This window comes from Ruditapes philippinarum, unplaced genomic scaffold (genome assembly GCF_026571515.1).
Source record: "Ruditapes philippinarum isolate M1 unplaced genomic scaffold, ASM2657151v2 ctg15132_1_1_1_1, whole genome shotgun sequence".
NCBI lineage: Eukaryota > Metazoa > Mollusca > Bivalvia > Venerida > Veneridae > Ruditapes > Ruditapes philippinarum.
In genome coordinates this window covers 447-15,530 of record NW_026852021.1, presented here as the reverse complement: position 1 = coordinate 15,530, position 15,084 = coordinate 447, and the positions used below count along the sequence as shown (strand labels likewise).

General features: G+C 34.1%; 1 protein-coding gene across 1 annotated transcript; it reads left to right on the top strand.

Annotated features, from left to right (window-relative positions):
- Nucleotides 1–844: 844 nt before the first annotated feature.
- LOC132746904 (uncharacterized) lies at nucleotides 845–3,948 on the top strand (the record flags this gene model as incomplete). The annotated part of the gene is given in 2 exon segments (XM_060736180.1): nucleotides 845–1,734; nucleotides 1,997–3,948. A coding segment is annotated over 1 exon segment (849 nt), but the record flags the coding sequence as incomplete, so codon positions are not given.
- Between the last annotated feature and the right edge of the window lie 11,136 nt (nucleotides 3,949–15,084).

Genomic DNA, 15,084 nt, shown 5'->3' with positions numbered 1-15,084 from the left:
TGACGGCAACTGTCTGTATAGAGCAATAGCGCTAGGGCTTACGGGTAGTGAAGAACAACACATATTATTAAGATTGTTGTCAGCATTAGAGCTTATTGAACACAAAGAATATTACAAATCAGATAATTTCTTGACAGACAACAGAATTGTGAAAAATGATTATGATCAATTACTACATGATGTTATAATTCTCAACAGTTTTTCTGGGATTGAACAATTTTATTTAGTCAGTGCTGTTCTCAATCAAACAATTAAGTCATATTACCCGCCACAAAACTATCCAGATTTCACGTCAGAACCACTCACGAGACGGGTAATTGGTCGTCAGTGCAAAGATTTAACCCCTGAGGTTACTGTGATGTGGACTGAAATGAATTTAGATACCACTAAATCTGTACTAAATCCAAACCATTTCGTGCCACTTGTAAGAAAAGATGCATTATCAGAGGACACATGTACAAATGTAACAATTAAAAATGTAAATAATTCAGCTATACCAACAGATGCAAATGTTATACATATTGATGTCAATGTATCAGAAACAGCTGACAGATCATGTGAAACATCGTACGCTGAAAGTTGTGCTCCTGCTTCTGAAGCAGATGAGGTTTCCCATGATCAGTCAGCTGTTTCATTTTCAGAGGCAGACCCCATCAATGACCGTGTCAATGACCCCTACAGGGGGGACCTAAATTCGGAATTTATGGACACTGAGAAAGCAGTAAAACTTTTAACTACAACTTTGGGTGAGGGGCTGGGCAAAATTCCAGGGGGCGCTAAAGAAAATACATATTTTTTATTAAATAATGAACAAAATTTGAACAAGCGCTCCCGTTGCAAAAAAGGACCAATTTATTTACATGACAATAGTGACTTTGAGTCGTACTGCCAATTCTTTAATCACTTAAAAATGAAACTTTGTAGCTCCCCCCTGGACAGATTGGTTATCGGCAGTGACGACGAACGCGCTCTTGTAAAGGCCATTACAACAGCGTTCCCTGAATCTACGCACGTACTTTGCACGCGACATCATTACACCAACACAAAACAAAAACTGAAAGACGACGGCGTAAACGACAAGAACAGGACTGACATTCTCGACATGATATTTCGTGACGGTGGAATCTTGGACAGTGACGACAGTATTTGTTTTGACGAAAAATGTGACCGACTAGAAAATCACTGTAGGGAAATATCACAAAACTTTGTGAAATACTTTCAAGACAGACTTCGACCACAGATGAAAACAAAGGTTAATGACCCCTCACTATCTGATAAGGTTGACGGACATTGGACGAACAATAACTGTGAGTCAATGAACCATGTCCTTAAACAGGCCATAGACTGGAAGTCCAAGCCATTGACTGACCTGGTTGAGACGCTCCATTCCCTGGTCCAAGGTCAATTTCTGGACTTGCGTAGTGCCATTATCGGTGCTGGTGAGTTCAGACTCGCACAAACTCATTCACAATTTCAACTCACCAAATCTGTGTATGTAGACATGACGGACGAACAGAGACGCAAGCATTTTGTCCGTTTTCGACGCCACCCGTATCAAAAGCCCGGTTACATGACATCTACGGACGGACAATCGACGATAATTGCACCAAGAACCCACGGTAAAAAACCAGGTCAACGAAAAAGAAAAATTAACACTCGGACTGTGACAGTGAAGAAACCAAAGACGGGATAAATATCAATGCATAAATATATTATAGATGACCGCATAAGTAAGTTCGAGTGTGTCTTAAGATGTCATTTATGCTCATCAGGCTATAGTCAAGCCCATACTCGAACTTATATACTACAACACAATATATTATGTATTGATATTTATCTATGACCGATGACATTGACATGACATTCATTTTTGTTGTCTGGAATTGCAATTCACAGTGCCTGAAAATTTATGTTGGAAAACATATGTTGAACATAAATATTAAGTATCAATATCAATGTATATTATATAAAATTTATATCACGACCGCATTAGTAGGTTCGAGTGTGTCTTAAGATGTCATTTATGCTCATCAGGCTGTAGTCTAGCCCATACTCGAACTGAAATGGATTTACCATAATATAATATGCATTGATATTAATATTACATAAAAAAAATGTAGGGGTCTGCCTATGTATATATATTTTGTAGTTTTATATGTATATAATAATGAGATAGTTATTTGTTGATTTTGTTTTTAAAACATCACTATTTGTAAATATAATTAAATTAAAGTTTAAATGACATTTCAATATCATATATAATACCTCAATTAATCAATCAGTTAAATACATCAAGTTATTGTGTATTATTAACACCTCTTTAAATGTGATAATTAAATCAGCGTGTGTCCGTTCAATCAGCGTGTGCACGTGTAATAAACGAGGCGTGAAGTGTGCCTTGATTGATTTCAATATCATACTTCTTTTTCAATTATGTATGTATATATGTTTGCTAAGTTCTGTTTTATATCTGTTTATTTTGTTCTTAGTATTTAGTTTCGTTTATTTTTATTTATTGCACTGTTTATTGTCAAAAATAAAAAAAACATCACTGAAACAATTATTGTTCTTCTCTTCCTGCTATTTTGAATCCTCTTGTCTTCCATATAGCCTACAACAAATAAATATATTAATATATTAGACAAGGTACATACATTTTAAATATTTATATACCATCTGTATGTCTGAGGTAAGAAGACCAGTGCTTTTCGGTGATGTATTACTATTACTTCACAGGACCGGAAAGCAATAATGGAATGTGCAGGACCGGAAAGCACTTGATATATCTATTTTAATATCTATTTTAAACTTTTTTATTCGTAATATTAATTATAAAAAAATAATGTCAGGGAGATTTTTTCCTAATAAATCTCTTGGTAACGTTTTCAATTCAATACAATGAAGGTTGTACGTTTTTTAGTGAAAATTCGAGTGCTATTCGGTACATATACTTAACAAAACCGGAAAGCATTCTCAATTTCTTTAACATTCCTAAATAATCGTTATAATAATCATAGTACAATTATAAAAACATGTTGTCTGGAAAATTTTGATATATTAAATCGATTGGTAACACTTTCAAATCATTAAAATAAAGTTTTCATGTATTAATTTGATAAACTATATTGCTATCCGGTAAAGTACATGTACCTTAGCAGGACCGGAAAGCACTCGATATATCTTATTTTCCTAAATAATAGTAATAATTATCAATATATATTTATAAAAACATGTTGTCTGAAAGATTTTGATCTAATAAATCGATTGGTTACACTTTCAAACCAATAAAATAAAGTTTTCATGTATTACTTTGATAAACTATATTGCTATTCGGTAAAGTACGTGTACCCTAGCAGGACCGGAAAGCACTCGATATTTCTTATTTTCCTAATCAAACGTAATAATTATCAATATATATTTATAAAAACATGTTGTCTGAAAGATTTTGATCTAATAAATCGATTGGTTACACTTTCAAACCAATAAAATAAAGTTTTCATGTATTAATTTGATATTCAATATTGCTATCCGGTAATGTACATGTACCTTAGCAGGACCGGAAAGCACACGATATATCTATTTTCCTAAATAATCGTAAAAATTATCAATATATTTTTATAAAAATGACTTGTCTGTAAGATTTTGATCTAATAAATCGATTGGTAACACTTTCAAACCAATAAAATAAAGTTTTCATGTATAACTTTGATAAACAATATTGCTATCCGGTAATGTACATGTATCTTAACAGGACCGGAAAGCACTCGATATATCTATTTTCCTACATACTCGTAATAATTATCAATATATAAATATAAAAATGACTTGTCTGAAAGATTTTAATCTAATAAATCGATTGGTAACACTTTCAAACCGATTAATTAACGTTTTCATATGTTTTTAATAGAAATTTGAGTGCTTTCCGGTATTTCGGTGCTATCCGGTGCTTTCCGGTTTTTCTATGCACCCCTGCTTGTCTGCCCAAAAATTGAGTGGCCTTCAACCTAGTGCTTTGCTTTTCTGTTGTTATATAACTATTATATAAACTTATTTGACTTAATAATTGTGTTTATGAGAATAAAAAGCTCTTATCTACTTAGAAATAATTTTAATCAGGCAAATAATTATTCATCTCAGTTACATGACTATCACAGATACCTTCTGCTGACTAGGAATTTAACAAAGTATGTAAATTGTAAAGTAAATAATAATGAACAAAGTTTCACAAGGTTGTCAGAACTGATATTCAGATATTCTGTTTATAATTAAAATAATATGTAAAATGAATAATCAATCCTAATGTCAGTGTTGTCACACAATACTTCTTAGTCTAGTAAACAATAGAGAAAAAATGAAATTCATGAAATTATCACTTTTTTCACACTTGACTAAAGAAATAATAATCAATCCCAATGTCAAATATGCCTACTTACTGTAGTACTAATCAAACTTATTTCGGGAAGGGCAGGACACGGATAAAGCTGACCAAACAAGTCCACATCGTGTTTTCGTTTCATATTTTGCATTAAATTAGACGTACTGTCGGACTTTGGATATGACACGTCCTTAAAGCATATTTTGCAAGTAGCTTTATCCGTGTCCAGGCCTTCCCGAAACCCAAAGTGTTCCCAAACCTTTGATTTTAATTTTTTAGGAGGATTTTTTAATTTTATTTTATCAACATTGATGTTGGTAGCCATTTTGACTTGTTTGCCGAAAATAAAACATTTCGCGCCCACTGATTGGATGACCGAGTTTTAACTGGCCAATCGTATGTAACGTGATAAAGCGCGAAGGGAAAGACTAAAACTCTCACTTTTTTCCATGCTTATTTTTGGGTGGGGAATCGAATCGAAAATGTTACAGTTGATATCGGGAATCGAATCGGCGCTCATAAAACCGGTTTTCGATGCATCGAAAGGTATCGTTGCACCTCTATCCCTTAAACACGCCTCACAATTGTTTCCCTTTGCGCTCATCGCCAATTTTCTTTCTTTCAAAATCGAAAATAGAGTAAAGTTAATTGGAAAATTCTCCACCCACTTTTCAACCTGTTTAAACCTGACTTTGTCTGTTTTCGTGTCCGCTCTACAAATTGGACATAACAATGTTTGTGAATCCTGTGTTAGAGTCTTTAGAATATAACCCTTTAAACATTCCTGACAGAATGAATGTAAACACGGTAATGTTCTAGGTGTGTCGTATATCTCCAAACATATACTGCAGTAAAAATGCTCATCACGTACCAAAACTTGATCTGATGTCGCCATTTGTATCAGATTAAAGGGGAAGAACTGCGTTAATCAGGTCGAGTATACTCGTCTAGCCTACACGAACACAACCAGTGTCATTTTATCTACCTAGTAAAACAGGACAAGCATATGCCTTCTATAAACTTCTATAATACATTAAAAAAAATTCTTTCAGACGTGATTTTCAAATTGCTAAAACCCAAATTCTAGCCAAAGATTGATGTTATAAAGTAAAAACGTGCAGACAATAATATGGTAATAGTGCGAGAAACTTTTCATTAAAAAATTCAAGCCAATCGGGGGATTTGAATCAACAACCCCGAATAACATAATAAATTAAAGATTTTTCAGATTGTCTATTGAGTAACTAATTTTTAGGTAGATGCTTGGTGTTTTTCATTGCCGATCTCTTGTAACTAAAAAATAGATTGGTTTGATAGAAATATTTCTTTATATTTCATAACCTCTGATCCCCTTTCAATATTCCATTAAGTGTAGTTCCGCCCATTGTTTTCTCGTTTAGGGCATACGCCGCTTTTCATGGAATGGCACTGCTGTGTCACATTGAAGGTTCCATGATAACCGTCGTATGAACACATCTGTGGATGTTTCTAAATTCAAAATTTTACCATTTCTTGTTTAAATGTTTTAAGCCGGTCCTGGGGGGTTGCACTTGACAGTACCGTCCATGCACAGGCTCAATCAAACCGAGCCTGCAACATTTTCAATTTTGCTGTGTTGGGTTTTCTTTAGGGATTCTTATTTTCTCTATTTTTTTTTAATTTTTGATAATTCCACACTAATATATAAAACGCTTTGCTTAATTGTTTTAGAAATTATCATTAGACGCTGCGTGCACGTATTTTTTTAACAAAATTACACTGTTTTCAAATTCTCAAATAGAAATAGCTTTTCTGAAGTACAACATGTCACCGAGCTTTAAGGATTTTTTTTTACTTAAGTGATAGTGCCATGTTGGAATACCATACCCTTATTTAGCTCACCAGAACCGAAGGTTCGGGGTGAGCTATTAGTATCAAAGGGGGATGACCCGTCGTCCATCGCCATGCGTCAACAATCATTTTTTTTCTTTAAAACTGATGGGCAGATGTACCTCAAATTTAATCTGTAGCATCCTTGTGACAGTCGCAATTAAATTTGCTCATGCCATTTCAATTCACCCCATTAGGGGTCAACAGAGCTAAAAATAGAAAGAACTTTTAAACATCTTCTCCTACTAAATTAAATGATGGATTACCAAAATTTGTTTGTAGCATTCTTTGGTAGTCTATCAAATTTGCTCATTTTAATTTGATTGTCCCTTTTAGGAATCTCTAGAGCTAAAACCGAAAAAAAAATTACTCATCTTCTTTTACAGAACTTATTGAATGATGATCACCAAATATTGTCTGTAGCATTCTTAGGAAGTTTCTTATCAAGTTTGCTCATATTAATTTGATTAGCCCCTTTAAGTGGCCTTTAAATCTAAAAAAAAGAAATTCCTTTAAATGTCCCCTTCTACAGAACTAATTGATGGATGATCTCCAAATTTTGTCTGTAACATTCTTAGGTAGTATTTTATCAAGTTTGCTCATATTAATTTGATAGGCCCCTTTTACGGCCCCTAAATCTAGAAAAAGAAAAACCTTTGTACTAAAATAATGGATGGGTGATCACCAAATTTTGTCTGTAGCATTCTTATAGGTAGTGTTTTATCAAGTTTGCTCATGTTAATTTGATTGGCCCCCCTTTTTAGGGGCCGCTTAAGCTAAAAATAGAAAAAAATCTCTGAACATCTTCCCTACTGAAAGAATTGATGGATGATCACCAAACTTTGTCTGTAGCATTCTTAGGTAGTGTTTAATCAATTTTGCTCATATTAATTTGATTGGCTCCTTTTAGGGGTCGCTAAAGCTAAAAATAGAAAATCCTTTAAACGTCTGCTTCTACAGAACTAATTGATGGATAATCACCAAAACTTTGTCTGTAGCATTACTTAGGTCTCTTACCAAGTTTGCTCATATTATTATTTGGTTGGCCCTTTTCAAGGGCCGCTAAAGCTAAAGATAGAAATACCTTAAAACGTCTGCTTCTACAGAACAAATTGATGGATGATCACCAAATTTTGTATGAAGCAGTCTTAGGTAGTGTTTTATCAAGTTTGCTCATATTAATTTGATTGGCTCCTTTTAGGGACCGTTAAAGCTATAAATAGAAATACCTTTAAGTAATTGATGGATGATCACCAAACTTAGTATGTAGCATTCTTAGGTAATATTTTATCTTTTATTGAAAGCAGTTGTTTTCTATTGAGCGACTCAGGGCCATTATGGCCCTCTTGTATGTTTTATATTTTTTCTTTTACCTATTTAATGACGTGTCAATGAACCAGTCTATTATAGTCTAATGACGGGAACCAAATTTGGACAGGGAACCAGGGGTATGACCAAAATATACAACAGAGTGCAACGGGCGCAAAAGACCGTTTTTGCAAAACAGGTACGGTGGCACAAAGGTGACATGATTGTGTGTGTATTTATTTATATCGTGCGCTCGAGATTCTATGGCGTGGCAATGAGTTACTAAGCCGTAGCCACGACAATATTAAGTCGTAGGAACGAGATTCTATGTCGTGGCTACGAGTTACTAAGTCGTGGCCACGAGATAACTTAATTAGTCGCGGGCACGGGATACTATGTTGTGGCAACTAGATTCTATGTCGTGGCCACGAGTTACTTAGTCGTGGGCACGATATAATTAAGTCGTGGGAACGAGATACTATGTCGTGGCCACGAGATGCTAGGTAACTCGTGGCCACGGCATAATAGTATCTCGTATGCACGAGATAAATAAAAACACACACACATGTCACCCTTGTGCCACCGTAAACGGGCAATACGTATGCTTAACTGTAAAATAATTAACATTTAAGGAGTAAAGCAGATTTACTGAGTGCAAAGGTAAGTTTCTTTTAAAGTGTATCTAAATTGTGGAGTAAAACAGTTTTAGTGAGTGAAAAATGAAGTTTCTTTTAAAGTGTATCTAAATTGTTCCGACGGATGGCAAATGGCCGCGAAATGGACATATTCTTTGTGCAACTGAGATATTTTTCTATAAAGGGAACAATGTAAGATTATAACTAACAATTATCAAACTAAGATAAATGATGTTTATTAAATAAAGTATCAACAAAAAGTTTGTTGGAAATTTCAATAGGATTTTTTTATACATTTATATGCCTGCGAAATAGACTTATTACGGAGCTCAGCGCAACGGAGATAATTTTGTATAAAAAACACAACAAATGTTTATACATTAAAATTATCAAACTAAAATGTATTATATATATAGAATATAGTATCATAATGGAACTTGTTAAGACTGATTTTGTACATTACCTGTGACGTACTGTTCACATCATTTGGCGGCGTCTTTGGTGTGCATCATCAACATTTAATTTGTTTATTTATTGATACTAGTATATGTATCTATCTAGATTGACGATGTCTGCCATTTTTTCAAATTTTTAGCGTTAAAATGAAAACACGGTGCACAATGAATTTTAACGTACACGCCCAACAGGTGACTCGAATCCCCGACCCTCAGATATCTGAAGTTCAAGAAGCTTCAAAAGTTAACCTCTTAAATACTAGTAACTGGTAAGTTATATGGTTATCTGGTGGCAAAAATATGCCACCATATAAATATCTCTCTCTCTCTCTCTCTCTCCCTCTCTCTCTCTCTCTCTCTCTCTCTCTCTCTCTGTTTAAAAAATATTATTTTTTTTACTTAAGTTCTAAAACTCCTTGTGATTTTGTCACTATAGACAAAGAAGAAGAAAAAACTGGTGTTAAACTACCAATAACACTGCTTAGGGACTTCTTGATTATGCGGCTGTTATGTTTTCTCTCTTGATTACATAGTTTGCAAAGCCTTTTAAAGCATCAATAAAAAGGCATTTTTATTTATATTTTCAGATCTTATAATGTTTTCTTTTCATACAATACCGAATACACTAACGCCACATATTTGATCCATATCAGATAATTAATATTTTGACCAAACGGCGCCATCCATAAGCAGCGTAATGAGGTCATCTTAAGTATACAACTCATGTAAACGCTGACGTCATTTCAAACATACAAGAATGATAAATTCATTAAATTGGGCACTGATGTTAACGCAATACAATTCATTCTAAAACGTAAGTTTTTATTGTTAAAACTGGAAAAAATAACTTTTATTTCTTATTATATTTTTTGTTTCAGAATTTCTATATCTTGGCAACAGTAGGGTACAAATTCGAACAGCGTTATACGAAAATCGCCACCGGAAGTTGTTTCTGCTTGAAAAAATAATATTAGTGATCTTCCCTACTTTATCTTGTTAGAATCGGAAAAATATCGGTCTGAGCGGTGTTTATCATCTATTTAACACCGGTTTTGTCGTTTTGATGCGAAAATATAAACGACGCAGGCCTACGGCATTCGCGGTCAATTCCTAGGCATCAAAACTCCAAACCCATGTTAAATAGCCGATAAACACAGCCAAGGCCGATATTTTTTCTTAATTTTATTTACTTAAAACAAATTTGCATTCGGGCGTGTATTGCCACGCATATACGGTGCTCTTGTTTTATTATATATCTTTTCATATACTAAATAGGCAATTATTCAACTATCAACACATTTCCAGTTGAAGGCACATGGACAAATCGATGTTAACCGGAACTCGGCATGTGTGGTTTTTCAAGCTAAAATCTCGATGCAAACAAAATTTTACTGTTAAAGCTTCACAGTGTACTTGTGGTCACAAACGATTAGCCAGTCTTAATTCCGGAGTAAGTCTATCATACAAAACCGAGGTCTTTACGATCATGGTTCCGTTCTTTCAACTATTCATCATAGTAATTTCGTGCTTTTCGTTATTTCGAGTAATGTGTGTATTGCGATGGCCCTAACGAGCCATCATATTATCATATTTCTAGTCTCCGATCTCTTCGTACCCGACAACATTTCTTATTCTATTGAACAGTCACTCGAGTAAGGATAAACACTAATATATACAAAGAAAAATTACAACTCGACAATGAGAAATAATTCTCGAAGATACTTTAAAAAATATTTCCTCAAGAACCGGAGAAAGTAAAAATCCGAATTTAAAAATCCGAAAATAAAGATCATTAAAATGCATGCAAAAACATATCATTTTGCAATTCTCTTATTAATTATTCAATTTAAACAATTTAATTTAGATTTAATAATAGCTTTAAGATTGATATAATAAATCGTTGTCTTACATAATAGATTTATTTTAAGACATTGATTTATACTTCAATAGTGTCAAGTCGACCAAAAGGGGACGAGTCGACCATATAAGGGACGAGTTGACCAAAGAGGTGAGGAGTCGACCACGGGACGAGTTGACCTGATTGCCGCCCAGTGGAGGACCCTCATATATCAGAACGGGAACAAACTTGTTTATGAAATCGCTTGATTTTAGCAACACTAAATATTCCTCTTAGGACACTTTAAAATCGTGTACATGTTCTTGCAAACGGTTTTCTCCAGGAATGCTAAAATACCGGGGAATGCTAAAAAAAACCAGACACGTGAAAATCTTTAAGCATACACAGAACAGACACTGGAACCAGCGACCCTCAGATATCAGAGGTACTTCAGCCTCAAAAGTCTGCTGCTCTTCCAAATGAGCTAGATAGGCACTTGATACCCCCTTTAATTTATTCAACAGTTTAGTTTAGTAAAGATAGAATATTCTTTTCAACTTTGAGAACTCGAAGTAATTAATACCTGGAGAATGTTGCAGAAAGCAGAGAAAATATATGTCCTGCTAGGCTTGTCCTGAATAAATTAGAGGAGGTGGTACATTAGCAAAATTACCGCAGTAACCATTTCATATGTAAGGTATTTTCTTCACATACACATATTTTTTTATCTCTATATTTGTAACATCATAAATAAACATAAACAATTGTGAAACATACATGTATCTTAAATTAACAAACATGACAATAATTGGCTCAAACATGTATCTTACTGATATGTACAAACATGAACTCAGAACGTGTGTCATGAATTTTGGGTAAATTTTATCTTCATTTTATTACAGAAACATAAAATTATTATACATGTATTGCTAATTTGTTGTAAAATCAAATTGATTTTACTTTTTTCATGATCAAGTGTAAATGAGAGAGGTCAAATGTAAATTGTAATACATTATAGGCAAAGAGTAATTTCTGACATTCAAATATACATTATATACGTTCCATCACGGACCTAAATTTGACATTTAAGGTCCGTATGTGATTCCGTACAAAAATTACAGTAAGCAGAAATAATTGACTAAACCAAACAATCCCACACCCCCATCCTACCCACCCCGTCCCCCCCCCCCCCACCACCATCATTCAACTTTCAAATTTGACTGCCAAAAGACCTAGGTGTTTCGATAACCAATATACCGTTATTCAACTTCATCTATTAACCTTCTGTAACTAAATACATTTAGGCTGTAGCTTGTTGTGACACAAACTCTGCGGCCTGTCCTTCAATACCGTGCAAATATTTGATCTAACCTGGTCTCATCTGACCATCCGTAACGCTGACTATAGCTTCAAATCTGGCTCATCCATACCTTCCCGATTCTCTTTACCAGTAAACGGTGCTACTTTAAAATGTGTAACTTCATTCTGTTTTGGCACTGTTACCCTTGACACGGATAATGGGTTATAATCTATAAGTCATCATAAATTTCCTAGTTACACGGGGTTGGCTGTTCATGCCTACCCAATCGACATTTGCATTACCGGTTATACGGGTGTGACTGAAAATCACATATTGGTCTCTATTAGAACCGATACACGCGGCTGTTGTAAAAGACGCCTAGTTTGGTCATCTTGAGGGATATTTACATCAGGTGGATAATTACCAGATTGTATTTGAAATCTTGAATTAATAACAGGGTCATGTGTACTTTGACCATTCTTGCCAATTTCTTCTATACATGTGTGGGAGTCTACCATAAGGGGGGTTCATCAACAAATCTGTGATTATTTGAGTTCAAATCAACTTCATATAGCTTTTATTACTAATTGCCATTATTGAAACCTAAAGGTTGACATTAGGACTGTTTCCAAACTTCTCAGTTCAGTGGACTACATCTTCTAAAACACCAGTTATACCTTGTTACAGACCTTCATTCACATTATTTGTATTCAGGTGTATTTTGTACGCGGTTGCGTGCATCGTGTTTACCACCCCATTACTTCACTGACTCATCACTCAATATGAGATCCCGCCTGAATGTTACTCAATCTTCACTTTCATGCTTTAGCCTGCCTCAATCATTTGGGTTGAAAATATGGTATGATTCACTATTGACTGCTTGCACTGTATTCATCTTGGCATCTAAAAGTCCGCTAAAGCTAAGGCTTGGATTCGTATCACTGGATTTGATGTTTTGATTATCAAATCCCACCGCTAGTCACCATTAAATGTTACGCTACGGTCCAGATATATGGTACCAGGCCCCTTTAATCCTCTTAAAAATGTGGTAACGTGCTCAAGACTTGGTGACCAATAATCGTACTGGACTGTAGAGAACGATATTGTAAATTTACGAAACAATGAAACGACTCACAAATATAACGAATGTTCTATATAAAATAGAATTGTTAGGGTGTAGAGGGACTGATGATACTTGTTTCAATGAACTGCAAAGTCTATATAGATCTATTTGGCTGAAATATTGCTATTACGACATCTGTCAATAGTGGGGCTACTCTGTAAACTCGTATGGCTAGGACACCTGTACTCCACAGTACTTGATAACACTCCTTATTCTGGACGTACGCCAGTTTAAGATTAAAATTGAGTCACAAAGAAGAAAGACTGTTCACAGCTTTAACTAATTTTAATTAGTGTTAAACTGTTAATAAATTTCAATTGTCAAATATTCAAAATAACAGTTATTGTAAATAACATCAACCCACATGTATATAATTCAGTCTAAATTCGAAAGCTATGTCTTACATAGACTTCACATAAATTAATTACCACGACTGCCGTTTAATTTCTATTCAAAAATATGACAACGTAAATATAAAGTTTGGTCGAGTCAGTGACCGTATTAATGTTAAACAAAAATGATAAAGTTCTTATCAATTATTCTTAGACAATAATTGATTAAATGTAAATAATAATCTAAAGACTACGTTTTATTTTGCCTTAAAAATGAGTAAAATCCCCGCCGTTCAGAAGAACCACGACAATAATGTAGACTAACCGAAAGTTAAATGAAAACTGACTGAAGATTGATCGTTTTCTGCCTATTTATACCAAATCTGAGAAACGAACAATAAAGGGTTCGAAAAGTGTTCAACCGTACGTTTGGTCGGTTGACAATGTTCAACGTTCGAAAAACTGAACATTTGACGTTCGGAAACGATCATTCCATACACAAAGAACGCTGTCAACCAACCGAACGTCCGAACATCAACAATTCTTAGCTAAATTCTATGAAAGTTTACGTAAAAAATACGATAAATTGATACATATAATATTAATAAAATGACTAGTACCATGTATTGAGCTATAAGTTTTGTTGTTTTTGATGAAACATAACTTTGAAACTGTTTGTTTACTGAGTTTTAGGGCAGGCAACTTGCTATTGAAACGGAAGTCACACAACCCCCTAATGCCATCAGCGAACAACCAACAACAACCTGTCAAAGTTTATCGAGTAAAATTACGATAAATGCTACTTTCTAGCTAAATGTACGCTGATTATAAGAAAACATGTAAACATTAATGAAATAAATCATTTTCTTTATAATTCTGAACATTATTACTATAGTTGTCAGGTCCTCTCTCAAATTAACAAATGAAGCGTTTATCAGTACATGTAAAATGTAAACAACGCCGATAATGACATACGACCTGAGTATATAAGTGAGATTATATCAATACATAAATAAAAAGTAATAATCTGCTGTACCAACTACTTTCATTATAACTGAGAATTTGGCATATCGAAAACAAAGGTTCGTTACAGTTTGATATAATGATGTGATTGAACATTTATTACAAATAATAATTTAAAGGCCCTTTATGCCTTAGATATGCTTCCATTTTTATTTCTTAAAAACGTGTTTGGTAATTTGTTACAATTGATCAAATAATACTCATTTGCCACATAGAATAATTAACGTTTACTTCCTTTGCCCTGTTTGCAATTGGTATAACTAGTCTAAGAGTGAATTAGTATTTGTACAGTAGTTAAAATACTACTGTGTACCTTAACAACACTATGTTTAGCATACTTAAACTTCTAACATTCTCTTAATCCATTATTAAGATATTTTATTTTTAAACACATGTTTGAGATTTCTCAAAAATTAAAAAGAAATGTGGATATCTGAGGCATAATGTGCTTTTAATTTTATCATCCTTAAATTGGCAATAAAATTATTTCATTAGTCCGATTGATATGGTTTTCAGTCGGGTAATTCGTAGAAAACTCCAGCGGTCACATTGTTGTTCCTCACACGCGGAGACCTGGAGATTACATATCTACTTCTTACTGAAATCATTTCCCTAACATTTGTTACCAAGATTTTGAAAATAGATGTTGGAGTGGCGGCGAGTCGCATACCTTTACTAAACATAAATATATCTGTTTGTGTTTGTTTTGAAATGAAAGAAATGTTATCACGATATTTAAACGCATACTTTATGAAATGATTGTTTGGGAAATGTTGGAGGTTGTAGAGGGTTGGGGTTAGTGACCAATTGACGTGCCAAACACCTGC